Below are 27756 nucleotides of genomic sequence, written 5' to 3' on the forward strand. Positions count from 1 at the left end.
CACACACACACCGCACACACACACCGCACACACACTGCACACACACCACACACTGCACACGTCTGGTTATATAGGTCCCTGCATGTGCGAGCTTGTTCCCATGGCCAGCCGTGTCGTGTTCTCTGTCTCTCTCTCCCGAGTTTGCTCGCTCGCTCTCTTTGCCACCACCGTCGACCCCATCCATGGTGGGTGACTTTGAAACAACAACAACAGCAGCAGCAACAGTTAGGTTCTTCGCCATTCCTCCTGCCCACCCCCACCACCATCACATCCCTCCAACTTTCTCTCCACGCCAAAGGCGCACACGAAGAGACAAGGGGGGGGGGCTCGAGGTTGATGAGTGGAGAAAGCCCCGGAGAGAGAGGTTGGATGGATGATGTGGTGGTTGTTTTAGGGGGGCCTTGCCATAGCACCTCCATTCCTCTCGCTCCTCGTTTTTTTTTAAACTCTCTCACTCTCTCTCTCCCATCTCTCTCTCTCTCCCTGCACACCAGAAACTCTTTGTTCGCAGTCGTGGGCAGGGCTAAGAGGGGGGGGGGGGGGACCGGGGAAAATGGGGTTCAGGACTCTCTGAAGCTTTCCATTTGAGACTTTCCCCATGGAAGAAGCGTCGTCTGTGTGTGTGTGTACATATCAACAAACGCCTCGGCCACCTCCCGTCTTAAGCGACACGGGACAAAGACAAAGATCCCCCGCGTAGCCTGTGACGGGACTTGTTTGGGCCAAGTGCTGTTCGCGAGTAAGGACCTATGAAGGTGGTGGTGGTGGTGGGGGGGTAGGCCAACAACAAACATGCCTTGGCCGCCTTTGTCTCCCCAGTGGCGATGTTTACACACCAGATACCCATTTTGAGGCCGAGTCAACCTAGAGGAGTGGGGGTGGGGGGATTGTGTGGCTTGTGAGCCGTGGGTTCGTAGCGCATCGCAACTGGCCGCTAACGCGACCGCCCCCCCCCCTCCGTGTGTCGGGAGACGCAACAATGGACATCGTTACGAACCTTTGGCATCCCCCCCCCTCTCTATCACAACCGAGGCGTCACACACAACAACAACAACACAGCAACAACAACAACCACACCACACATACACGACACGTTGCGAGCGACACGTGGATGGGGAGGGAGGGAGGTGTAGCGGTGTTTTAAGCGTCCCATGTTTGTCGCTCTCATTCGCAGTGATATGAATGACAGTCCCTCCCTCCATGTGTGGTGGTGATCTCAGCGCGGTGGTTGTGCGGCGTTATCACGACTGTTGCAAGTCGGCCACTTCGAGAGAGACAGCTGCTGTCCGTGTGTCTGCGTGCCCGTGAGAGACCAGCCACACACTGAGGCTGGGTCGGTGCCGTAACGTTGGCCTTCCGCTGTGGTCACCGCTCGCATAAACGGAGGGAAATAATCAGAATGCAAGATGGAAACGATGCGACCACTGTGCACTGGAGTCGGCTCGTCCCCCCCCCGCCCGCTGTTGTGTGGGTGTGTGTGTCTGTGTGTGTGTATCTGTGTGTGTGTCTGTCTGTGTGTGTGTATGTATCTGTGTGTGTGTCTGTGTGTATCTGTGTGTGTGTGTGTGTGTTGTGTGTGTTGTGTGTGTGTCTGTCTGTGTGTGTGTTTGTCTGTGTGTATCTGTCTGTGTGTGTGTGTCTGTGTGTGTCAGTCTGTGTGTGTGTCTGTCTCCGTGCTGAGCCACGCTACCCCAACCCCCACACGCTCCCCACACCCCTGCCACAGGCACCCTCCTCCTCCCTTCTTCACGCTCCTACCAAGCCACTCACGACTAACCCCCCACCCACCCACCCCCTCTGTTCTCTTTCTGCTAGAAGCATGAACCCACAGCAGCGAATCGCGGCTCTGGGTACGGACAAAGAACTGAGTGACCTCCTCGACTTCAGTGCGGTAAGGGCCGAGTGACGGCGGTGGGGCAAAGAGGGGTGGTGGTGATGGCGGTGGAGCAAGAGGGTGGTGAAGGGGGTGGTGGTGGTGGAGCAAGGGGTTGGTAGCGGTGGGGCAAGGTGGTGGTGGGGTAAGGGGATTGTGATTATGGTAGTGGGGCAAGGTGGTGGTGGTGAAGGAAGGGGTGGAACAAGGGGGGATTGGGTGGTTGTTGCAGCAAGGGGTGGTGGTGGAGCAAAAGGCTTATAACGACGATGGTGCCTAGTGGTGGAGCAAGGGGGTGGTGATGCGAGGAGAGAGTGAGTCCCGAGTTCCCATACAGGGTTCATGATGATGTTTATTGCCTCTCTTGAGCTGTGCTCCTTGAGGAATGGGGGTGGCTGGCTTGCTTCTCTGCACGTGTCCGAGTTGGAATTCGGTTACGGTATTCCCGGGATTATAAGATGCACTTCCACGTCACCCCCTCACCCCCTTCGTGTACCCCGTAGTATTCCAAAGCCAGACTTGGTGTGCGCCCTGTGCAATGTCTTACAATGGATCTCGTAATGCATGCATGTGTGTGTATGTGGTGTTGGCCGTGCATGCGCCGTGCCGGCCTTCATAGGTGCTGCCCGCTAACAGCACTCGCCCCCCAACAGTCTTATTAAGGCTACACGGGGGGCGTCTTCGTCTTTGTTTTGTGCGTCTGTTGGAACTCCTTAGCCGACCGTGGGAATCGGAGGTGCATTATATCCGGTGTATGTGACCAGATGTAACGCCATGCCGTACCCCCACCGTAGCTTGTTTCGTCCCAGCCCACACCGTGCCCAAGCCACCAACACCCTGCAGGTCACGACGCTTTTGTCGCTCTCTCTCCGCGTATTCCTCCTCCGTCGCTCCACTCCACTTTGTGGAATTCCCTCCCCCCCCCATCTTCTCCTGTCCCCACCACCCCGCCCCTCCAAGCTCGAATGACAGCCGTTTAATCAGCGCGGTTCAACTCTCGTCGGTTAGGACTTCAACGGTGCTGTTTGTTGCTGGCCATCCGTGACTTTTTTTATACCGTTGGATCTGTGCTCAACTGTTTTGTGTGTATATATAGGTGAAACACATTTGTATAACTTTATTGACAACAGGGCAACACTTTTGGTGTCTTATAATACCAGTGAACGTGATGTGAAACGACCCGTCGTGCTTCGTGCGTGTGCGGGTGGAGCACTACGAACCCGGCGGCGACCGAGTTCGATTCCTGCTCACGGCCAACACCAGTGTCGATAATGCGAACCGGTCCTGGGCCTCCCCTAGGTCGACTAGGCCTCAAATGAGTTCCTATGTGTGGTGTGCGTAAACGGTGCCACTAGGGAGACGAAAAAGGCGGTCGGGCGTGGTGCTGGCCACCCACCCCTTCGTGTGCCGTGCCGGCCTTCATAGGTGCTACTCGCTAACATCACTTGCCCCAACAGTCTGTTCAGGCTATACGGGGGTTCTTTGTGTTTTTTTATATCCAAGCAGATAAGTCTCATCAGTGGGTGCTGTATATTCTTCCTGCATAGTGCACAGCACGGTTCAGATTTATTGTCGTGTTGTCGGTAGGGGATGGAGAGGGTAACGCTTGCGATGGCCACGGTAACCTCACCGTTACACTGGCCCACTACAGTGCGCAATGATCGTGCCCAAATCGGCTGTCACCTCGCGGAATATCACAGCATCACCTGGCGTGCTCGGTTTTTACAAGCCGAGAGAAATGATGATTGTAAGCCAAGGGTTGCCCTGGCAGGCATTTGAACTCACGACTTCATATTCCACATGATTTGGGAGCATGCTGCTCCACCAACGCAGTGACGTTCCTCTGAACGAACGTAATATACGGTACGGTGTGTAATACACACTTGGCTGAAATGGTCCTTTTTTTAAAAATACAGCGCATGTTCAATAATTTCAAGCAGTGTAATGAATGGGTTGTCACTAAAGTAAGGTAAATCCAACATACACACGGCTCGAGTGGATGTTCACCTCGGCAGCTGTCCCAAGGGCCATTCGTAAAAGCTCTTTGTGTGTTTTAAACACGGTTGCTGAACACAACGGGACCCTAGGGCCCCAGGACGTCGAGCGGGCAGCAGCAAACTGCACTGTTGACGTTTTAATAGAAAAGAGTGTAACACGTTTATTGAATTGAGCAAGGTTATTATTACTGTAAGAGGTGGAGGGAGCAGTGCGAGGGAAGTGACCTGCAGTGTGGTGAGTGGGTGGGTCAGTAGGCAATGGAGTGCTGTGTATGTATGTTGAATATCTTTCGCACCATACGTAGCCAACCGTGCTAATTGGAGGTGTGAATCTAAACTCAACTATTATTTTAAACTAAACTAAACTTGTTATTTTACCAGTTAAAAGCCTACTGAGTTATGTAGCTCGTTTTCAGAAGCGATCTGGCCACAAATGATAGCTCCACGAAGTGGCTTATCACGTGGAAATTTATAGCAGCCAAATACTCAATAAACGCATGTTTATAAATGAGGAGGAAAAACCGGATGACCCAGAGAAAAATCCACATGATTACAGGGAGAACGCGCAAACTTCAGATATACAGCAGAATGCGTCAGGGTCGGGATCGAACCCACGACCTCCTGCATACCAGGCGAGGTAGTTACCATCACGCCACTGCGAGTCATTATCTTTCTCATTAGGTAAGCTTATTTTTCACACGGCATAGACACTGAGGTTCAGTATGGGAGATATTTTTCCATTTGTTTTGGATTACATCTTCCTTTAAGTAAAACAAATGTCTCTTTTAAGTATGTAAAGCACGGCATTACAGCCGATTACAGTTAAGCTGATCGAGTCAAGATACACCACGACTGCTGCCCAGTTCACAATGCCCTGCACGTTTTTTTAATTTTCTCTCCTGTTACATCTCAAATGTGCTTTGGTCATGAAGGCACATGGCAACGTACAGTTCTCGGCGATCCATCGTGCAAGCCATGCAGACCATCGTCAGTACTGGAACACAGCCTCACAATAGACAGGATGAAACCTCTTGGCTTCTCTCTTTAGCAGGCCTCTCACTGCCACCATGGCATTGGCTATCGAGTGTTGCCGTATTTCCCAGCTGCCAGAACTGGTACATTTTCTTAACAACGTCCGAATTTTGGCAATGCATTCGCAAAACAATATCTCAATGGGTTAAGACATTTTCACGAGGGTCCTACTTTTTCAGGTTTGAAGACTTTTAATGTTTGTGTGTGTGGAAGGATATCGCACTGCTTGGAGAAAATGCGCGGGTACATGGGAAAGGACACGCAACTCGCCAAAGATAGATGGTCCACCTTTTTGCTGTACTGCTAGCTACCATGCTGCCCTTCCTTTGGTTATCTCTGTCATATTCTCTCATCACGATCCATCAATTCCCACCTTCCATCTGTTTCTTTACAGGCGCAGTCCACGACACGTAGTTGTACAGCACTCTTGTCAATCCACTGCTGGATGAGGGTCTCTCCATGCCATGCGAATCGTGGGCGTTACTTGACTATACTTCACCACACTAATCGGTGTGACTTCGTTGCAGGAGCATAGAAGCAGGGCCATAGTACAGTACAGCAGTTGATTTTTCCGCACTGCCCTCTGCTGCTCACACATGGAAAATTTAACCGAACCATCAAAAACTAGGATCGAATGAATGAGTTTTTTTTTTTACAGATATTAGTGGACCAGGCTGACATCATTGCACTCGCTAGACTTGAGGGCCTGGCTTACCCTGGGCTTGAGTCTAGGAAGCTGCTAGCCTTTAGGGCCTGGCTGACTCTGGGTGACCATCTGGGCTTCAGTCTAGGGTGCTGCCTCTTTAGTGTGCATTTAACACTCCTCCGAGTTGCCAACCCACTTCCCAGCTTGTTATTCTCTGACATTTGCTATAGACACAAAGCAAAGCTCGAAGGTGAGCTGCACGGTGCAGGTTTTGTCAGTTTTTACTTCCGTGCTTTTATGATTTAATCGTCCAGATAGCAAGTGTGTTCTTGTAGCCTTTTTGGCTGAGCAATGTGTATCCCATACGCTCAACATGGCATAATGGTGTTGACTACACCTGTAATCGAGATGTTTTGTAAGTAAGGGTTTGGTGATTTAAATAGGTATGTTGAACTCTCAGGCTTGCTGTGCAACACAGTGGCCAGGAGATGATGGAGCAAATGGGGTTGTGACGCCCTCTGTGCATGTCCACGAGGTTATCCCCTCCCACCACCACCCCCCCCATGGATGTCTGTGAGATCTTCCCGGGCACTCCGGCTTCATTAAGAAAAGGAATTTGTCAAGCATCTTAATGACCATGTCCTTAAAAAAACAAGTGTCTTGATAATTATCGGCATGAGGCTTCCCCGCAGAAGTAAATGACATCGGACAAACAGGACGGTAATTACCCACGTTTGAGACCATGCCACGGGCGCGATATGTCTGAATTATCAGGCAAGCACACCTGTTGATAATGTCATGGTAGCGCATTATACTATCTGGGCTCACTTGGATTCCAACTTATGAACCCTTGGACCGAGCGGCACGCATGCTAAGTCTGGGCCACCCAGCTGCTGCCCTTTTACCGTGCAAGGTTTGCGCTGAGATTAAAAGTTAGCCATGTTTAGCAAAATTTGTACTCTAGTGCATGTTAGATGTTTATAGATTGTGATATGCGACTGTTGGGAGAGTAAAGCGGGCTTGGGCAGGATACGTCACGTTCAAGGGATGGTGGTCGATGGGCGAAACTGGCGATGAAGGTGCAGCCAAAGGAGGGCAATGCACTCAGGAGGACAACCACCATGGAGATGGAGCCATGAAAGTAGGATGGCTTATTGTGTACTGACACCACGATGGCCTTGAGGTGGCCTTGACCCAGCAGTGGATAAATCATAGCACCTCCGATTAGCACGGTTTGGCTACGTACGGTGCAAAGGAAGTTTAGCATACGTACAAACAGCTGATGATGATGTGAACTCATTGTAAGTACAGTAGTTGTGTCTGGCCATATTTTTAGTGTTGGTAACTTTAAACTCTGTTTCATGAGTGTAAGTGTGCTTGTTATTTAAAGTCGCCGACGAAAGCCTTGGAGATAATGACCGTGGGCAACGCGGACGCACGAGGTAAGAGCGATTGACGGTGGCTTTGACTGCAAGGCGTTACTCGTGTACCCGGGTTGGGCACACGAGTAGTAATGAGTTCCAGAGTTTAGCAGTGCATGGTGCAAAGGAGAGGGCAGTTCACCTGTCAGTACAATGTGAGCAGCGCAGTCTTGTGCGATGTGTATATTTTTCACGCGTATATATGTAAAAACGGTGATGCAGCTTTTGAGTTTGGAGTGAGGTATTCAGATGTTTTTCTGTGAAGCCAAACTTCGTGTAAGGTCGCATATTTTGATGACCGCTTATGAAACTAAACTTTTTATTTTACCAGGTAAGGCCCCACTGAGCTATGTAGCTCTTCTTAAGAAGCGACCTGGCCACAAATAATTGCTCGACGAATTGGATTATCAACATGTGGAAATCTATAGCGGCCAAATCAACGTTTTTTTGTTATGCAGATGACACAATAAATGAAAATGATTTTTTCTTGAAATATAACAGGATTACTGTTAAGACTGCAATGCTCAACTGTTTTATTGGCACATAAAATAACACACCATAAGACAAAGATCCCGCAGTATAGTCTTAAAAGATCGTTGGGGAAAGTGCTGTTAGCAAGCACCTATGAAGGCCGGTACTGCTCACGAGAGGATGGGTGGCCAGCACCACACCCGGCCGCCTTTGTCTCCCCAGTGGTGACGTTTACACAGTGCACCAGGTACTCATTTGAGGCTGAGTCGACCTCGGGTGTTGGCCGTGAGCGGGAATCGAACTCGAGTCGCCGCGCTAACCGCTACACTACCGCTCCCCACGACACACACACACGCATACTTACGCAGACGTACACATTGCACGCATCCCACTGTGTGGCTGGCACTCCACCATCACAATGAATCGCCCCCATATCCAAACGCGCGCACGCAAAAAAACACGGCGTGCATTCAAGCGCATTCACACACGGTACAACAACAACAACCGCCATTCAACACCAAGTGGCAGTGACCTCACCACAGCGCTTGTACCAGGCTAGGTTCATTTTGAGGCCGTCACGTGAAGTGTCAAAGGCTCCCTGGCATGAGATTGGCGAGACAGGCGCCGGGGTGTTGCAGGTAAAAACGATGGAGATGACTGGCAGATGCATTGCCGATGTGCTCCACTGTGGCCAACTCGCCGTGCTTTGGTTGCCAGCGCGCCTGTTCCGGTCGCTCTGAGCCCGTGACCTCTTCTCTGCCTTCCATTGTTACCGATTTCGGTTTCAAACAAGCCAAAAAAGAATGCATCAAAAGCACACAGTCACCATCTTAGCGTCATATTACGCCCGTGTTGGCCGTCCCTGCACTGGCTTCCAGTTTCACGTAGAATACAGTTTAAAATCCTTTTGTTAACCTAACAAAGCAGTGAACCATCTTGCCCCAGCTTACATAATTGACATGCTGCAACCCATATGTGTCCCCTCAAGGTCCCGAAGATCTGAGGATGCAGATCTTCTCTGAATTCCCAGGTCGAGGTTTCAGTGTGAGTGACCGAGATTTTTCCCGTGTAGACCCTAGGCTATAGAACGCTCTTCCACGAGATATCAGGTTCTCTGAGTCTATGGGCATTTAAAAAATGCGTCTTCAAAGCTATTTGAAATGTATTTATAATATGATAATTTCGATGCCAAGTGTCTTCTGCTGCTGCTGTGTCCTGTACAGCGCTTGGAGATCCTTCATGAAAAGTGCTATATGAATGGAATTATTATTGTAAGCAAAACACCCACCGGCAGTTTACCACGTATTAGGCTTTCGCGACCAATATTGTCCATAATAGAGGCTTTTGGGTTAGATCGCGTTCAGTATGAATGCGTCGTTAAACCCGCGCAACACCCGACACAGCCAACTCGTAAGGTTTGTCACGTAAATAAAACACGCCAAATCGTTACTTGTACAGCACACACACCCGATGTGTTGGCGAAGCACACTGCCTTCAATCGCCATCAAAAGCTATTTGAGCAAAACTCACCAACTGACAGCAGCAACGATGCGCTGACGGACAACTGTGGACCGGTTTCGTCATTATTGGGACTCCTCAGTAGGGCGTGGCCACCGTTGCTCACTGCTGCAAAGTCTGCCTCCGAGAGCCCTTATGTGCGTGTGGCTGCTGATTAAGTAAGTAGGTTGTTTGGATTGTTTTGCTGATTTTGATTAAGTAAGTAGGTTATTTGGATTGTTTTGCTGCTACAAATTTCCACTCGATGAGCCACTGTTGAGCCATCATTTGTGGCTCTGTAGCTTTTGAAAAATAAGTTAACGGCTCAGCTGGCTTTACCTGATAAGATAAAATAGTTAACTTTATTTGTATTTTTAAGTGATTTGTTTACCTTTTACTTTGCCCTCCTATCGTGTTTTGTACTGTTTGTTGTTTTTTTACGTTCTGATCCGTCCCTCCTGGACATCTGTGAAAAAGAGCTTTATAGCTCATAGGATTCCTTCAGTAAGAAATAAATATTCTGATTATAAACGTGCAACGCTTATAACCTAACGCCCTCGCCTGGTATGGAGGTGTTCGTGGGTTCGATCCCGTCCCTGGCACCTGTATATTTGGAGTTTGCGTGTTTCTCTCCACGTGGTCGCGTGGATTTTTCTCCATGTCCTCCGGTTTTTCCCTCCACATTTAGAATCAACATGCGTTTAGAGTATTGGCTGATATTTATTTCCACAGTGATAAGCCACTTCGTTGAGATATCCTTTGTGGCCAGATCGCTTCTGAAAAAAAGCTCGATAGCTAATAGTTTGTTTAGATACCAAGGTCTCCAACTCTCCGGAATAAGTGGAAATTACCAGGTCATCTGAATACATGATGTGCTTGACCAGTAGAGATGCTTCTCTGGAGTGGACTCTGAATAATTGATTATCATTCTCTTGTATCTGTACCAGATGGGGAACTCCACTGGCACGGCCATGGAATGTTTCTCAAAGTACATGGTTACAAAAACGATGGTTGTCGAGTTTGTGGTAATTGTATAAAAAAATATATAATTGTAATGGAAACACAGCATGATTTACACTCATTATTTACAGTTAGTGCATATAAGTAGTTGAGTTTTTTTTTTAAGTTGACGAAGAATATGATCAATAAATGTTACATGATTAATATACAGTGACTCCTCTCATTACAAACGCGTTAGCTTCCAGAGGTTTGTTTGTAAGTCGATTTGTTCATAGGTCCAACTTTGCTCCTGTAAATTCCAAACGTGTTGTACAGCATCTACACTAAACACCATGAATGGCTTGAAAAGTTGTATAATCTAAGATAGCTGTCGATGCCACTGGTTCTTTATGTTCTGCAGATGTAGATGCCACTGGTTCTTCTTGCTACCACCCTCAACACTTTCACCACTCTCACGCTTCTGAGAAACGACGGGGGTTGATGATCGTGAAAAGCACAGAACGTCCTCGTGAACCGCACAGCAACAACACAATGAGACAATGGCGGCGGCGGCCCAGGCAGAAATGCTGGGAATGCTGGGTAATGACACCGGACAGCCACCGCCATCTCTTGTGCGACGGTTGAACTTACGAGTCTCGGTCCGAACAGGAAACTCGACATGTGGACAGGTTTGTTCGCATCTCTGAAAGTTCTTAAGTCAAACATTCGTAAGTCGAGGAGTCCCTGTACTCGCCCCAATTGTGAAATGTAAAGCTTTCAACGAAATCACCCAGAATCAACCCGATCTCGTTAGACCTCGGGAGCTCAGCGTGTTTGAGCCTGGATAGCGCTTGCATTAGCGATCGCCATGAATAACAGGTGTTATAGGCTGCTGCGGGTCCTACGTGCTGAACAGCACAGGGTCGGGCAGCCAAATGCATATTTCCATACTCCCCGCAGTAAACCCCTACACTGACCAGCGCGGTTAAGTACTGTATAGTTAAAAAACAACTCTTGTAACCCGCACGGCGTGGGGAGGCCCTCATCCAGCAGTGGATTTGACCAAGTCCCGCATGCGTATCTTTTTTTCTTCTAATGATGAATTGATACGTTTTCCTCTGCATTAGAGAACACCGTCACGCTTTCCTCGTTATGTTTAGCCCATGACTTTGTAACGGATAGAATAGGTTACTTTTTCCTTGAAGGTCTTGCCGATGGGCACATGCAGTGACATTAACATGACACGAATGTGTAGTCTTTCCTTGGTGCAAAGAGGTCGTCTGTGACCACTGGCACAAAACCCGTCATTAAATTGTCCTTGATGTCCTATACCAGCGGATTCTGTTAATGTTTCTCCAACCGAGTGTGACATCGTTCACGCGTGAGGTCTCTCTCCGTAGAAGGGGTGGTGGGGGGGGAATCTCAATATTTCTCGTAAAGATGGTTCGGTGTAATCAAAATAACTCGGCACATTCGTCAATAACGCTCTGGCCTTGAGAGAAAATAATAATAGACAGCGTTTAGGGCGACGACCCTTCGTGGCAAATAACTGTCAAACAAATTACATGATTCATGGGATGCGATATTCTTGGAGCAATTTTTTCGAGTCGTTAAAAAAGATATTCGGGCCCAATAAAACCATTTTTGGGTTCAATATTGTACTCCCTTGCTGGCTAATGCTTAGAACAGCCGTGGGAGCCTACACCTTGTCCTACCATGAGCAACGGCACTTGCCGTTAGAGTACAATTTGCACCCGACCATATTTCTTAACACCCGAACACAACTGACTTATTCGAGAGAGAGTAAATCATCGCCGGACGGGTATCCAGACAAGATCAGAGGGGAAGCCGAGATTAGTAAGAAGAATGTTTAAAAAAAGTTTTGAAAAAATTCCTGAATAACGACGTGACATATTTTATTTACCCAGTGATATAAAAACACACCAGTGATTACAAAAGGAGACGGTGATGTCTGGCAAAGCACCTGCGTCCCACTGGCATCTCAACTGCTTTAGTTTTGTCGTCATTCCCCTGCACCTCCGATGGGCACTGTTTGGCTACGTACGGCGTGGAAGAAGTTCAACGTACCGTAATGCATACATATATACGGAGCTGGCCCTGGGAAACAATTTTGGCTGTCGCGGCCCACTGTGCATAATTGTGAAGGTTCACGGGTCCGGGCATAGATCCAACCAGACCACGCTTCTTTTCTATTGCTTAAAACGGCCCGAGGTGGCCAACCTGTAACCAACCAAGAGCCAAACATTACCCGTGAGTTATGCAAAAAGCCAAGTGTGTGTTTCTATATTATATCATACAACTTGAATTAATTATTCTTTACGACTACTGTGATAGTATGTTCTACGTGATGCCCCTTCGATAGGGCCTCATGTGGTGGATTAAAGAGCTGCATGCGTGCTCTGGGGACGTCAGGTTGGCCACCCGCTGCTCGACCGGGATCGAGGGTGCGTGACGCGCGTCCGGATGAAGACACGTTCGTAAAACGTACGAGGCGACTGGGTGGATTTTTAACACCTTTTTGGGCGAAGTGTGTATACGGGCACACAGCCCTTCCAGCACGCCTGGCCAATGCGGAAGGGCCGACCAATGCTCTCTTGAGGCCCATCGGGATAGAGGATGCCCTCCCACCAGCAGTGACATAAGCAAGCAACTGCAAGGGGGCTGCACCTTCACACCTTTTTACCCCGTCGGAGGCATCTCTCTCTACTGTGCGGTGACGTGCTGCTTATTGCTCGAGTCCCGAATGTAAAATCCCTCATCTCGTGATTACGACACCCAAATGGTGCTGCTGGGGTGTACTGTACCATAATTTGGGGGGGGCGGGGGGGGGGGGACAAAGACAAACGGTTAAAGCAATTTTTTTCCCACCCTACAAAGTTTAGGCCGTGTTGACCACGAACTGAACCTTGTATCGCACCGCGTGGATGGCGAAGGCAGCGCGGGAGCCCTCTGCCCCAAGATGGCCTCGCGAGGCGTACGCTGCTGGACCGTGGCCTCCGCGAATACACGCTGACCTTGCGTGCGTACACTTATCGCCGCACGATAAACGCCTGGTTTACGAAGTTGTAAAACTTTCTTGAGTTTAAGACGCGTGTCAGGGCAACGGCTAGCCCCTTTTAAATTGTCCGCTGAAATACTTTCTCCTCGGTGTTTTTTTGAAACTTTATTGAATGCATTTCCGTATTTGAAAACGAGGAAAACAGGAGGTCATAAATTTCAGCAGAGCACTTAAATGTGTTTTACGTTGTTTATGAGGACCTTGCTCTTGCAGACTGAAAATCTAATCGGGAATATAAACAAAGTGTTGCCTAAAACTTACGACTTGTTTGTGGAATTGGTTATTTTGTAAATCACGGTTGGAGGTGGCCCCGATTGTAAGCGCGCGTAACTTGACGCAAAGTCTCCAACCGCCTCGTTTGACGTTGGGCTTGGGAGTGCGGTGAACATTCTCTTTTTGGAAGCGAGCCCGCACACTATCGCCACACCACAGGTGGTGCCATCTCTAAAAAAATTAAAATCCCCCGTCGTTTGGCCAAGGGCCCTCCCTTGCCCTGCAGCTTCACGCAAGGTCATCCTCGGCCGCTAGCCAGGACCCAAAATATTGCGGTTGGTTTGCACTGCGAGCGGATCGATACCCGCCGGGGGCGAGCGGCGTTGACGCTAATCGCTCGCCCTCTTGCTGGACGTCTGTGAAAAAAGAGCTTTATAGCTCACCCGATTTCTCCAGTCTAAATAAAGAATCTGATGCTGATTCTGATTTGAGCACGGGAGCCGTGGATGTGTTTTCACCGTCGTGTTCTCCGGTGGCCCACGACGTTCAACTATCGAAGGGTAACGGTTATTTATTCATGATACATGGGCAAGATTCTCACCGAGTCTCCAGACCCTTTTTCTGAAGGGGATCTTGCTTGAGGTGATTGGCCGCTTTCTTGGTGGGTTTTTGTTGTTTTTCTGTCGTTGTTTGTCTTTCGGGGGGAGAAAACCGTGAGCGCTCGGGAGAAAACCTCACCACAGAGCGAACGGAAAAAGACTCAAATTTGACTCAGGTCTGCGAGCTGCTTTCCGGAATGCCTCCCACCACAGTCTCTTTGTTAGGCCGCCCAAAGTGGATATTCAATGCGCACCATCTGAGTGGGGTCCGATATGAGAGCGAGGATTCAGCGTCGCTGGGATCATGACCGTGGATGAATTTGTCCTCGGGTGTTGTTCGATCTGGCCCTGTGCTCGACGTCGTCACGTGCCGTGGAGGGGGGCCCCGTTTCCTTCCCTGTGCCACCACCGTGGGGGGGGAAGGTTCTGCCAGGTGGACTTTTCGCAGTGCCGCGCTTGTCGGAACGTTTAATTCCAGCCTCTTGGTGCCACGAAGCTCTCTCTGGCTTCTTTAAATGCGGTCAAACCTTGTTTTGTCCGCAGTGATTTGCAGGGACAGGTGCGCCACGGTGGTGAGATGTTAACTACCTCCCTTGGTATACAGGAGGTCGTGGGTTCTATGCTGACCCTGACGCCTGTATATGTGGAGTTTGCATGTCCTCCCCGTGGATTTTTCCCCGGGTTCTCTGGTTTTTCTCTCCATATTTAGAAACATGCTTTTAGAGTATTTGGTGCTATACATTTCCACATAGGCCACTTTGTTGAGCTGTTATTTGTGGCCAGGTCGCTTCTGAAAAAGAGCTACATAGCTCATTGTACCTTACCTGGTAAAATAAAAATAGTTTAGTTTAATTTAAAGCTTTCGTGACTGCAGGGATTCGTATTCTTGGTTCTTTCGGTAAAGTCACGTAGAAGGGAAACAATAAAATAATAAAAATATAAAATAATAAAATTCTAACGACGTTTCGACTGCAACACAAGCAATCATCATAAGGTGTGAAATCCACAGCAAGAAAATTGTATTTCACACCTGATGATGGTTGCTTGTGTCGCAGTCGAAACGTCGTGAGAATTTTATTGTTTTATATTTTTATTATTATATTGTTTCCCTTCTACGTGACTTTACCAAAAGAACCAAGAATATAGTTTAGTTGTAGTTTAGTTTAAGAGTGTGCAGATAATATGATGTGGAATATTTAGATGACTTTGTGTGCTGGTTGGAGACGGTGTGCGTGTGTGCACTAGAAACTCTAAAGTGGCAACGCTTGTTTATTGTATGAGATTCGGTGGACATGTTTACTTGCATGCTATGCGCTCTGTACTCTCGGTCATTTTGTAACTTAATTAACTGTAAATAAACCATGGGGGGGTGGGGGGGGGGAAACTATCGGTGTCTCGGAAGTCAACTGGAGTTCATGGACACTAGGACTTGCGTCCAACAGCCCGACCTTGGCATGGCCTCGATTTTGTGTCGTGATTGAGGCACGTACATGGAAACGCAAGATACCACGCGTATATTCTGGGAAATGTAACACATCCCAGGCATTGTATTTCCCCATAACACCTCGGGTTAATTGAATCCCACTGTTTCACTGCGGGGCAGCACGTTGAACTCATTGCTGCCGGTGTGCAGGTGTCCTGGGAAAATGAAAAAAACAAGCAGCCATCAATTGCATTTCGTGGCAAATGCTAACAATTAACCACTTTGCACGTGAGTTCCCAGTGCAGACCAAGCAGAAAGTATAGAAAATTTAGAACGATTGGTGCTCATGACTCCCAATTATTTAATTCGTTTGTTCATTCTTCACGGTGACTCGCACGCCACACTCAAAAAAGGCCCCGCATACTTGCTTCCAGGAGGGACTTGCACAGACATCTGGCCGTCCAAATGTATGATGGCATATGCTTTGACCTCAATCTAACGGGCCCGGGATTAGCCACGACCCAGCCATAACGCGCTGGCTCGATGCCAGAACTCAATTTGACAGCGGCGGCGAGCGCTGTCGTCACAGAGCCTCCTCGTCGGGCTCCCCTCCCACGCTCATCGTGTGACTCGCGCATTGTGCCGTGCGTGAGATTGCGTGAGAGAGAGGGCGCACGTACGTGTGTGTGTGTGGGTTAGCGGTAGTGTAGCGGGTAGTGTGCTGTGCTGCTACGAACCCGGCGACCCCGAGTTTGATTCCCGCTCACGGCCAACGCCAACACCAACACCGGTGACGATTATCATCTGAACCGGTGCTGGGGCCTCCCCTAGGTCGACTCAACCTCTAATGAGTACCTTGTGTAAATGTTGCCACGAGGGAGACAAAGGCAGCCCGGGCGTGGTGCTTGGCCACCTTACCCCCTCATGTGCCATGCCGGCCTTCATAGGTGCTCGTGAACAGCACTTGCCCCAAAAGTCTGCGAAGACTATATGGGGGGGGGGAGATCTTTGTGTTTGGGTGTGTGCGCGTGTCCCTGCTCTTAGCAGTGCCACGGGGTGAACGGACCGCGCGTTGTTTTGCCCACTGCACGCGTCCGCCTGTGTTTTCCATCCATTGTTTTCTTGGCTTGTACAAATAAAAAAAAGAAAACCAGACATTGGTTTCTGAGCTCAAAATAACATATCAGTTGTGTGTTTACCTGCTAGTTTGTGCTTTGCCTCTGCCTGCAGTGTGTGTGTGTGTCTGGGGTAGCTTAATTGATGCATTTGCATGGCACATTATAATTAACAGTCTGCACGCATTGCAGCTCACGTATCCTGTATATTTGCCCTGCACTAGAATTAGTGCCACCGAGCGCGCGCTTGGAGCCCTGCCAGTGAAACGGGATTGCCTTTGCATCACCCCGACCACCGTCGCCTTTGGTTCGCGTCGATTTTTTGCCGCGTCGACATTACGATCGACACCCGATGGCGCGTGCGGCGGTGTCATTTCGCTCCATCGGGAAGGAAGTTGGAGCGACGCAGCGTTATTCACCTTGCCTCTTTCCATAAAACGTGTGTACCGCGTTCTGCAAGTCCATGTATAAACATCAGTGTTGTTTATAAAACACGAGAGGTGTCTTATCCGCGGCGGTGGTGTTGGGTGTCGGGCGTAGTCCGACGGGAGAGTTGAGCCAAGAAATTATTGGGCCAGGAAAAAAGAAACCCCAGCCAGCGGATGAGTGCGTCGGACAAAAAAAAATCCGCACGGTGCCTGGAGATTCGTGTGAGAATGGAGTGGGAGACGTTTTTCTGCCTCTCGGTGCTTATGACGTGTGCAGAGACTCCGCTGGGTATTGGAATAATTAAAAACTGTCATTGTGGCACGTGTCACATCGAGTGTAGCTGGTCGTGAGCGAGCGATGCACATCCTAATGATCTTCCGGAAAAGAGTGGAATATATGCTTCTGAGTAGATGAATATAATAGCATAAAAAAATGGGCCCCCCCCACCTGCCCCTTAATTGGAGGAAATAATTAAAACATTTTTATTACCAACACTTATGAGAGTTAGCATTTGGAGAGTGCTGAATCCCATTAGAATAATTTACAGGCCTTTGTCAATCCACTCCTGGAAGAACGCCTCCTCATCTCACGTAGGTGATACGTGTTGTTTGACCATACTTCGCCACCCTGCTTTGTGCGGGTTTGTGTAGAGGTTGACCCAGGACCGTTTGGTTAGCCGTGGCCCGGGATCCGACTGTGGCTTCTGAGATCGTACGGCAGAGCGCGATCAGTTGCGCCGCTGCCCCAGCCTCGGTGGTTTTGGAGGATTACGGAAGAATGGAAAGCCCGGCAACACTTGCCACCAGTATCAGAATCAGAATATTTGTTCATATTGGAGGAATCTGATGAGCTATGAAGCTCTTTCACACAGATGTCCCGTAGGGGCGGGTCAGAACGTTACAACAACAAACAATACAAATAACACAATAGGAGTGCAAAGTCTAGGAAAGGGAAACAAATTGTTTTTAAAATATATACAAATAAAAAAAAGTTTTTTTACGTTACCAGGTAAAGCCCGCTAAGCTATTAGCTTTTTTTTTTATTTGCCGGAGCACACTGCCGGTTCACGTGCAACGTAATCTAGCTGCGAGTTCATCCAACGCAACGTCTATGTGCGGTCCTCGGTAAGTGCTGGCGATATGCGAGCAAGTGAGCGCGCTTCGCGACTGGAACCATACTCTCAGGACGCGCGTTTCCACGCCACTGCACGGGAAGAAGGGGGGAGACCCGTGGCGCCATTCTAGACGATCACGAAAACCAATATTATTGTTGCAGTTTGCTATTAATCACAGCAACTGAAGTGTGGAAACTCCCGTGGAGCATTTTGAGTAATTTGTCAAATGTATTTACCTAACAGATTTTACCTCAAGTGCAGCTTAAGTTGTTGACTTACCTGCTTGTCTTGATCGGGCTGCTCGAGGCGACGTTGTCTTAATAATTCTATGGACACCGTTTCATACATCAGCCCTGGTGGGTAACGTATTCGTGCTGCGATCGGCGTGGGCTTAGGAAATATTCTGGTGGTGTCACCGAGTTATGAAAACACGTTTGAGCCCTAAAATCTGGCCTTCATGCCAAGGAGATTGCGGGCCGCCGGTCCTGAAAGAGTCCTCTCACGTTCCCCTGGCTTGAAATCAGAAGGCTGGTAATGTGCTCCGGGAACTGAAATATATCTGCTAAAATTACTGTGTCCGTGGTAGGTTGTTTTTAAGTAAAAAGCCAGGTTTTTTACCATTAACCTCGCGATATTAAGAATATATTTAGTCTGGAAAATCCTCAACAAGTAGAAATCCTTTTTTTTGTTGGGAGCGGTGGGGATGTTTAGTTCATGTTTTAATAGGTGTTTTGCATTTGGGGGGAAAAGGAACCCCCAACAGCTTGAGTGCCCATAGAAAACCCATGCCTCCTAAGGGGAACGGCACTTAAATGCTTACAAAATGATGTCAGGAACCCACTTGCTGTGCTTGGCGCGCGGCAGTGTTTTGTGAATCTACTTGTGCCACCGACCTCTGCCTGGAGAATGCTGGTCACAGCTGGGCACCACCGCATACGATCCTCGTAGTAATAATACTCATCCTCTCTTTTACCCACGACCGTCTCTGCTGTGAATCGAAACACTCTGTCGGGAGGAGCCTGCTGCATCACGTGTTCGGTGAATACCTCCGTGAATATTTACGCCACCGGGAAGAAACTGGAATAGTCGAGCAGAAGTATTCATTTTATTTTAACAATTCTTGATATCCTTGTTCCACGCCGGTGAACACAGTGGGCGTCCAGAATAAACACCTCGTTCAGAGACCCCAAGCGCCACACCTCCTCCTCCTCCTCGAAGACACTGGTGGTGGAACCGTCGACTGCATCAGAACATCTAAAACATGCCAACGCGCACATCTCTTTCACAAATGTGTGGCTAAAGACGAGATACGGCGGTGCGACTGTGGCCACGCAACCCAAACTATGGACCGTATATAGCCAACTTCTTTAGTCTCTGCTCCTTTAATGTAGTAAAAACAAAACGACACCAATTGTTAACTCTCGAAGCCATCTCATGGGGGGAGCAGACCTCGACGTTGTCATTTTGCGCTCGAACATTTTGCCCTGGGCAAGGATAGTATTATAACAATAAAAAAATCTCCACTGACATTTGAGCAGTCTTCTCTGCAGGTACCTTGCTGGTTGTGCCGGTGGGTGTATCACTTCACACACGCGCACCTCCGCAAAAGCTAGGGTTGCGATGCGTGTTGGCTTCACGGTTCGATTCGATCAAACGTGAACAGTTAAAATCCAAAAAAATTTCCTTGGACAGATCCCATGAAAAATGAATGTGCGTGTATTCTCTCTCTCTCTCTCGCGTTGTAATGCCCCGTGTCTGTGGTACACTTCGTTCTCTTGTGCTGAGCTGTCGGTTGAGGTGGCGAGTGGGCGAATGGTTTTGAGGGAGGGGGGGGGGGGCGCCCGTGAGTGCCGCAAGTTCGTTGAGAAACATTGGCTAAACAAAATAATTGTGAAAAAGGTGATGTGGTTACGTGACTAACGGTGCCACCGATTTTCATTATAATCGGCCAACTCTTTGGCGATTATAATAAAAACACTTTGGCGCTATTGGGGTTTAAAAAACATCTAATGCCCATTTATAAACATTATACATTTTTAGTATAATCGCAAAACTCTGACGATATTGGCATTTTAATAACACGATTTGTAATATCTCATGTCCATTTATAAACGTTGTATATCCTCCATTTGTATTTTTACTGCTCTTAAGTTATTGGTATCGAATGAAATGAAAACCTGTCAAAATGTCCAACAGATAACATTATCCCTCAACGTGAATTTGGCTTCACTTTGCTCAAATAAATATTAACATTTTTCAATCGTTCTACATTTTCATATAGAAGGGCCTTTTGTCTTCGGAATGAGCACTCGACTACGAAGGGTTGAAGGCTCAAACAGATTCGCTGCATATCTCAGCTGTTTGAGTATGGAAGCGGGACAGTGCAAATCACTACAGTGTTTTGTTTTTGCTCCAGATGCGGAAGGACTTTTAATTAGGCAATACTGTACTTGGGCATATCTTTTTTTACGTAACGTTATTCTCAGCTTGTACATTTTATTTTCATGCAGAACCTTCCCTTTGACAATAAAAGCCAGGGAGACCACTCATGCGCGCACTGACGTACGACGACGACATGACGGATGAGACTTGTGGCAGCAATTACTGTTCATCTCAATTGTGTGCTCTGGACATGAAGGCACAGAGCAGCAAAGCGTCGTGCAGGCTTCCTCCTGGACCCGCTCGCACAGCAAAGCCACACGTCGAACTTGAATGACTTCCAAGAATCACTTTCTCCCGTTACCCCTGCAGTGGCTGCATCTTGATGGTGACCACGGGACAGACTGCACCCTTCAGCTCTGTGTTTTTTTATTTAGCTGGTATTAATTTCCACGTGATAAGCCACTTCGTAGAGTTATCATTTGTGGCCAGGTCATTTCTTAAAAAGAGATACATAGCTCAGTGGGCCTTACCGGGTTTAGTTTTAGTTTATGCTCGCCATCACCTGTACCTTTTTGCAAATTATTGCCAGAAGTAGGCCGCAATAGAGCAGAATTTACAACATTTTACGACGGTTTGTGAAGTCGTAAGTTACCCGGCTCAAGCCATTCCCATGACACATGAGGGTCCGTTTTATCGCAAGTCAAGGCCACCATCGTAGAGGCCACCGTGGGGTTATGCTCCCCAGTTGCTACCTTTGTCTTTCCCCCAGTTTTTCGGATTTGAATATTCTCATGCCTACTTCCTGCTCAAATGTTTCTCTGGTGCTGCGACTCTCCCCCCCCCCCCCCTGCCACTCTGGCCACTGATGCGGTCGGTTGCTCCCCTTCTCATGGCCCAGTCTCGTCGGGTGCACGGACTCTGCATGCGCAACCCAGGATGTCGGCAAGCGCTCACTTGGGGTGCTCCGATACTGGTGTCAGCCCCCCCCTCCCTCCGTCTGCTGCTCCCACCCTCATTTTGTACACCAAGTCATCGCTCCTGTTAACCTACACATGCCGATAATGGTTCCAGCCACCACGTACGTGTGTACGTACGTATATTGAACTTTTGCACCGTACGTAGCCAACCGTGAGAATCGGAGGGGCGGTAACCGGCCAGGTGTCGGCGGTAGTGGGAGCGGCACGCGAGCAGAAGGTTGCCAGTTCAAATCCTGGTTGCGGGTTGACTCAGCCCATTACCTTTCCGGGGGCGGTAAAATGAGAACCGCTTTGTGGGCAAGTCGACAGTGGTTGCTCCGTGCATGGACTCGTCCCTGCCATAAGCACGTGGAATTTCTCCCGCTTGCTCTGCAGGGCTGTTAACGGGAAATGAGCTTGTTTGAGCAGAAGATCACTTGGGCTTAGGTTTTCTGTAACCATTACGTAACTCCTGCCAGGTAATTCCAAACCGAGGAAAATTTCGGTTTGGAATTACCCAGTTATTGCTGACAAAACCAAAGATTTATGATGGTGAAGTTTCTGGCAATATAGTGTCATTTTTATTTCACGGTGTATAACAAAACCGGACTTTTCCGCATCGAAAATATTATTATTCTCTGCCGTGCTCTGCAGATAATGGTACAGTCCAGACAAGGGGCAGCAGTGTGCAAAGCCCAACGGTTCAGCGTCGCGTAATCTCACTCGGTCATGGACCAGATTTCGATGTGGCCTCCTTTTTTGTTCTCTTTCCCTTCCTGAAATCCAAAGAGAGACCAGAGTTTTTAATAATTTAAATAGCTAACAGCAACTAAAAGTAAGTACTATTGGAATAGAGAGAGATGGTACACTGGGAAAAAAACAAGAGGGGAGACGGTCTGCGAACCCCTTCATGTGTGAGGCAAGGAGAAGGGGCGCAAGAGAGAAGTTTTGTGCGATGGACGGAATAGGATGAGCAGCAAAAGAGCTCTCCGGGCAAAACGATCGAGCGAATGAGACTGAGAGAAAGTTCCTTTTGGCGGGCGCCAAGTCCCTCGCGCCACCATTTTCCTCGCACGGTGATCTCTCCACCATTTTGGGTGCCACACGCCCGCCGACCTGCCAACCGTTACCCGTTATGGTGTCAGAAGGCTTTGAATGTTTAACCATTTGAAAAGGTGCGAATGTGCCCACATTTCTCCCCTCCTGGGTATGAAACGTATGTTGAACTTCTTCTGCACTGTACGTAGCCAACCGTGCCAATCAGGGGGTGCTGGGGAAGGACAGCAAACTAAGCACAACAAAAATCAGTTCTAAAGAGAGGGCATAGCTCTAGTGGCTTCCCAATATTGCAAGGAAGAGCGTTCCAGACGGCCGCATAAGCGCACCTGATAGCGCGCGTGATGCGGTAACCGTCTTTGTTCGATGGCCAGCCAAAAAGGTGGCCGGCCCGCATGACACACACCCCTCTTGAACATCTGTGAAAAAGAGCTCCATAACTCATCGGATTCCTCCAGTCGCAGTAAAGATTCTGAATCTGCCCGTGTTGAATTTGTGCGAGAGTCGTGCTGGCCGGCCGGTGCCTGAATTGTGGCGGAAGCAAAGTTTAGCGGGGAGGGGGCAGAGTCGGGACCCCCCCCCCCCCCGCTGCCTCGTGGACGGCGTGGCCTCACCCATCCCCGCCACTCGCCCATCCCCCTTGCCCACGCTCGCCCTGCTCCGACCCCACACTCGGGACGTGTAATGGAACAACCGTAAGTGAGGTTAGCCAAATTTTTTTTTTAACGAACACTGTATATAGTTTTATTTTTTTTGTTATTCAACGAGAGCCCGGTACAGAACGCGAATGGGGGGAGATGGAGTTGCAGGCACCTCGCGAGCGACAAACCCGATGCCAGGTACCCTCGGGGTCGGGACCGGGGGAAGGTGGGTGGGCTCACTGCCCCTACTACTCACATAGGAGGCGAAGACTGGGAGAGTGTTATTTTTAGGGGAGGGGAAGATGTATGCGTGTTTGTAGAACTTGTTTCGCACCGTACGTAGCCAACCCTGTTAATTATCGGAGGTGGGGGGGGTGGCGGCTATTTTTATTTAAAACGGACTTGGCCATTTGGTTGAGCGAGGGCGGGTGAAGTCGGACTCCCGTTGTGATATCGGCGGTGCCGCACTCCGGGTTTCTACCTCGCCGCGCCGGGGTAGAATTCAACGTAAAGCGGTCATGGTGATTGATGATCCCGCACTCGATGATCCACGCCGGTCAATCGCTTCACGGAGGTCAGCCGCCTCCTTATCGCACTCTGGAGCCTTTAGGATCAATGATTTTTTCCCAGCAGCATTTGTTTTAAGCAAACTCTGGACCGGCATTCAACTTTATGAGTATTATCAGCAGAGTCAGGCCTGTTCAATAAATGTTGCTCGCTTGTGGGACATTGCAAGCCAGAACATTCCAAAACCACCATGGGGGCCCATTCATTGCAAAACAGCAATGAAATAGATTGATGATGTGAGAGGGGCTTGGGATAGGAAGCCAAAGAAGTCTCGCAAAGTTTCCATGTTTCTCACTAAAGTGTTGATGTGCGTGGCCTAAATCCGGGAAATACAAAAAAGGGCACCTACAGAGCATCAACCCTCCAGACTCGGTGGGGTCAAGGTGAGGAAGAAAAATCGATCATCGCCTGCTCCGCCTTGACACTTGGTACTCGGCAACGCTAAGAGATCCTTGCCCAAGACCTGATAAGTCTCCACAACGTGTGGTCTCTTTGGGCCCGAATACTTTGGGGATAATCGCACCTCCAGTTAGCACTGTTGGCTAATTACGGTGTGAAAGAAGTTCAACATGCATGCGTACATTCGTCATCAGGATGTGTGGTGACTTGTGGCGATTCGTCCTTGTGGGCCAGGCGCACGTGTGGCACTTTGGGAGAAGGAGTTCCCGAGTCCCTTATAGGCAGTGGGAAGCCGCCGCGTTTAATTATACACCACAGAGTGCTGGTGATTGCACAACGAGAAGAAGGCCTGGCTTAAAAACCGTTCAAGTTTATTTGTTAAACCAGCTTAGAGCTCAAGAGACCAGGAGAGCATCTCATTTGTGAAAGGGGCGTGACTCGCCAAATTGGCTAAAGCACAGAGAACAAAATAAAGTGATGTCAACGACGCGCATTGCTGTACGTGATTAGCACGCAGAACGGGCGCTCGACACATTTGTCGATTGCACAGCCTTAAGAGTAAATGTATATGACTGGCGACATTTTGGGCAATGGCCCTGAATAGCGCACTGAGCCTCATGTGCTATGGACACAAGCCTTGGTAGATGGTCTGCAGCCAGATGTTACATTGGTGGCATGCTGTTGTGTTTTTAACACGTGGAGATAATCATTAATCTGGATGTTGTAGTCCATTTTTGTATGGTACAGAATAAACATCGTGGTTTTTGTCGGAGCGTTTAAATTGATTTAATATCGGGAAGTAATATATTAAAGCTGCAACGTTTAGTCAGCCGTTCAGTTGAAATATGGCTCAAGAAAAATGCTCAACGTAGATAACTGCTTTTTGTGTTGAGTTACTTTCGTCCTTCCCCCTCACCTCCCGATTAGCACGGTTGACTACGTACGGTGCGAACGAAGTTCAACACACAAACGTACGTTACAGATTTCGTTTTCCGTTAAAACTGTGTCAATCGTGACTGGAGCGCCAGTGCAGTGCAACAGATGGAGTCCACCGTGATGATGTGGGAGGTTACCGCCACGGACGGTGTGAATTTTTTTTCATATGGTGGCAGTGTCCATGAGCAGCATATGCCTGCGCTCAATGCGTCACGCCACTCCGAAGTGCCTCTCGCTTGCGAGAGAGAAAGTGAACGGCGCCGTGCAGCTGGGTGATTTTCCCCTTTTTAAATTTTTTCTATGTTTTTTTTATTCTAGCAAGGGTATAAACCCTGAGCCACTTCGCACGGTTTTCCCCGCACATTGTGCGGATGTCGCCTGCGATCGCATAGGACCGCCCCTTGGCGCAGAAATATTATCGTGGGCACGGTATCGTCGCGACGAAGGATTTTCTCCGCCGAGCCTCTTATCTGGGAATTCTTGTCGGTCCATCGATGACGGGAAGATTTGCCGAGCGGCCGATGTCCACAAACGGCGTGATTCGTGGCTAAGAGGATTGTTGGCGAGAGGGGACGAATTACGCTCTCTCGCTGTCGAGATGAAGGATGGGTTCCGGCCCTTTGAATGTTTGCAAACGTTTTGGCTTTGCGTTTAAATAAACACGCCGGCGTTAATTGCAGGAAATGTGTTGTTTGTTTATTAATGATGGCCAATGTTTAATCTAACATTTTCAAAAGCCTTGGCTCGGTAGTTTTGGCTGTTTCGCGCTTTACTGGAATGAAGCGTTGTTTGCATTATTAGATGGTGTTCAGTGAACGTGCATTGGCGTGAAGGTTTTGCTTGGTTCTCTGGCAGTGCGTAGATTTCCTGCGGTGTTTGTACGTTTGTACGTTGAGCTTCTTTGCACCGTACGTAGCCACCTGTGCTCATCGGAGGTGCGCGATGGGAAGATAGATGGTGAAAAAATACCCCCTATCTTCCCGTCGTATAGTTTACACCCCCTATAGTTTAACTTTTGGCAGTGTAAATAATTGTACGTGTGAGGAACGCCACCTTGTACATTGCCTATATATTCTTGTTGTGCTACCACGCTAATCGTGCTCTTTCATACGGCGCCTTGCAGAGATAAGCAACGACGTTGCTGGGACCGCCACAAACATAACGAGCCAAATCTGGCTGTCCGCTTGATGATGCTAGTTGTTATTACTGCGAAACGTCGTACTCTTGATTGTAAATATTGTGGACTTGCTCTCCAACACACCGGTGTGCTGTACTAGTAACGAATTGGCATGTTCTGTTTACGTGACAAACCTTACTAATTGGCTGTGTCGGGTGGTGGCGGGTTTAATGACAGATTTATATATTTACGCGTTCTTCGGCCGTCGAACGGCGCCGGCCGCGAGCCCGTTCTGATCACTCGAGTGCCGCTGCTCAGTGGTTGTTGACGGGCTGGCAGCAGGTGACCATACGCGTTCTCGTCGTGGATATTCCGCTCCCCAGTCGCAAGTGGTACCGTCGTCTTCCGCTTGTGTGTGGGTGGATGATGACGATGAGCGCTTTCGGCTGCGCGACGGATGGCCGCTGCGGTTCTCCGGTTTCCTCCCACAGCTAAAAACTTGTCGTGTAATTGGTGTTGGCCAAACATCCCCGATGCAGGAACCTCCTGAAATAGCGTGTGTGCCTAGTCTGTTTGGCTTTCGCGCGCTAAATAATGCACTTGTATTTTTGTAGCTGTCCAGAGGTGACGTCGTAGATAGCATGCTCGACCTGTGGTTGTGGGGTTGACCTGCCGCTCCTGTTGGAGTATCCGCGGGCTATCTTGCTGGGTCAGCGCGCCCCGAGCGTATTGGCGCGATATATCCCCCTCGACGTTGTTTGCCGTGATTATGCCGAGTGGCGTTGTCGACATTTAAATATCGACCGCCCCCCCCTCTCCGCCCCCCCTCCGCTCTTGAACGTTGCTATGGTTCGCTGCGCTTGCTAGATGAAGTCTGTTGCAAAGGAGACGTCACGGCGTGCGTGAAGTGAAGTCGCCTATGCATACTCTGCACTCTCTATTAAAACTTTTTATTTTACCAGGTATGGCCCACTGAGCTTTATAGATCTTTTTTAGAAGCGACCTGGCCACACATGATAAGTCAACGAAGTGGATTATCGTCACGTGGACATTTTATAGCATCCAAATGCTCTCAACGCATGCCGATTCTAAATGTGGAGCGAAAAACCAGAGGACCACGCGAACGGCATAGAAACTCCAAATCTACAGTAGCAGGCGTCAGGGTCAGGATCGAACCCACGACCTCCTGTATACCAGGCGGGGTAGTTAACATCTCACCATCGTGGCACCCTATATGGTTGGTTACGTACGGTGCGAAATAAGTTCTACGCACGTACATTACGAATGCAGCTTGTGAACGTCCGTGTTGGAGAGACGAGGCGCAGTGGGTAACACGTCTGCCTTCGCAAGACTGGGTTCGATTCCCGACACGGGCGCCTCTGTGTGTGCATGCGTGTGTGCTCTCTCCTCCCCCTCAACTTCCTGCCATAGATAAAAAGTATATACAGGAATATCTCGATGTGCGTGTATTCGATAAACGAAGTTTCGGCGTAATGAAATTTGAACTTTGGATGTTTTTGTTTCCATTATTTTTCACAGCCAAAAAATAAAGTTAAGGAATAAATACCCTCGAATAAATAATGTGTTTGTCCATCTCCTGTTCTCTATAAATAAGAATAATATTACGTTTCTGCACTGTTTAATTAACGCCAGTTTTATTTATTTATGTTAATCCCAAAGCTGAAAAATTACCTGCAGATTTACTCAATTGGGATCGCACGCAGCAGCAACAACATCGTCCCCTGCTGCAAGAAACTTGGCAGGACCCCCCCACCCCACCCCCCAGAAAAGGAGCCTTGGGACTTTGTGAGGGTTTCCTGGTCAAACAAGTGGAATCGTCACGATATAAACAAT

The 27756-nt window shown here is 48.8% G+C and overlaps 1 protein-coding gene across 8 annotated transcripts in view; it reads left to right on the plus strand.

Annotated features, from left to right (window-relative positions):
* Positions 1 to 27756, plus strand: part of LOC133355062 (transcription factor 12-like) — a 249467-nt gene that overhangs the window by 2100 nt on the left and 219611 nt on the right. For 7 of the 8 annotated variants that reach the window (XM_061572335.1, XM_061572339.1, XM_061572332.1 and 4 more), the window contains exon 2: positions 1816 to 1891. In XM_061572335.1, the coding sequence (XP_061428319.1) occupies positions 1820 to 1891 (72 nt within the window). In that variant the 5' untranslated portion in view covers positions 1816 to 1819. The remainder of the gene's footprint in view (positions 1 to 1815; positions 1892 to 27756) is intronic. The other variant, XM_061572333.1, reaches the window with a different exon arrangement.

The sequence above is a fragment of the Lethenteron reissneri genome, chromosome 50, assembly GCF_015708825.2.
Source record: "Lethenteron reissneri isolate LAM-NWPU_2019-01 chromosome 50, ASM1570882v1, whole genome shotgun sequence".
NCBI classification, from domain to species: domain Eukaryota; kingdom Metazoa; phylum Chordata; class Hyperoartia; order Petromyzontiformes; family Petromyzontidae; genus Lethenteron; species Lethenteron reissneri.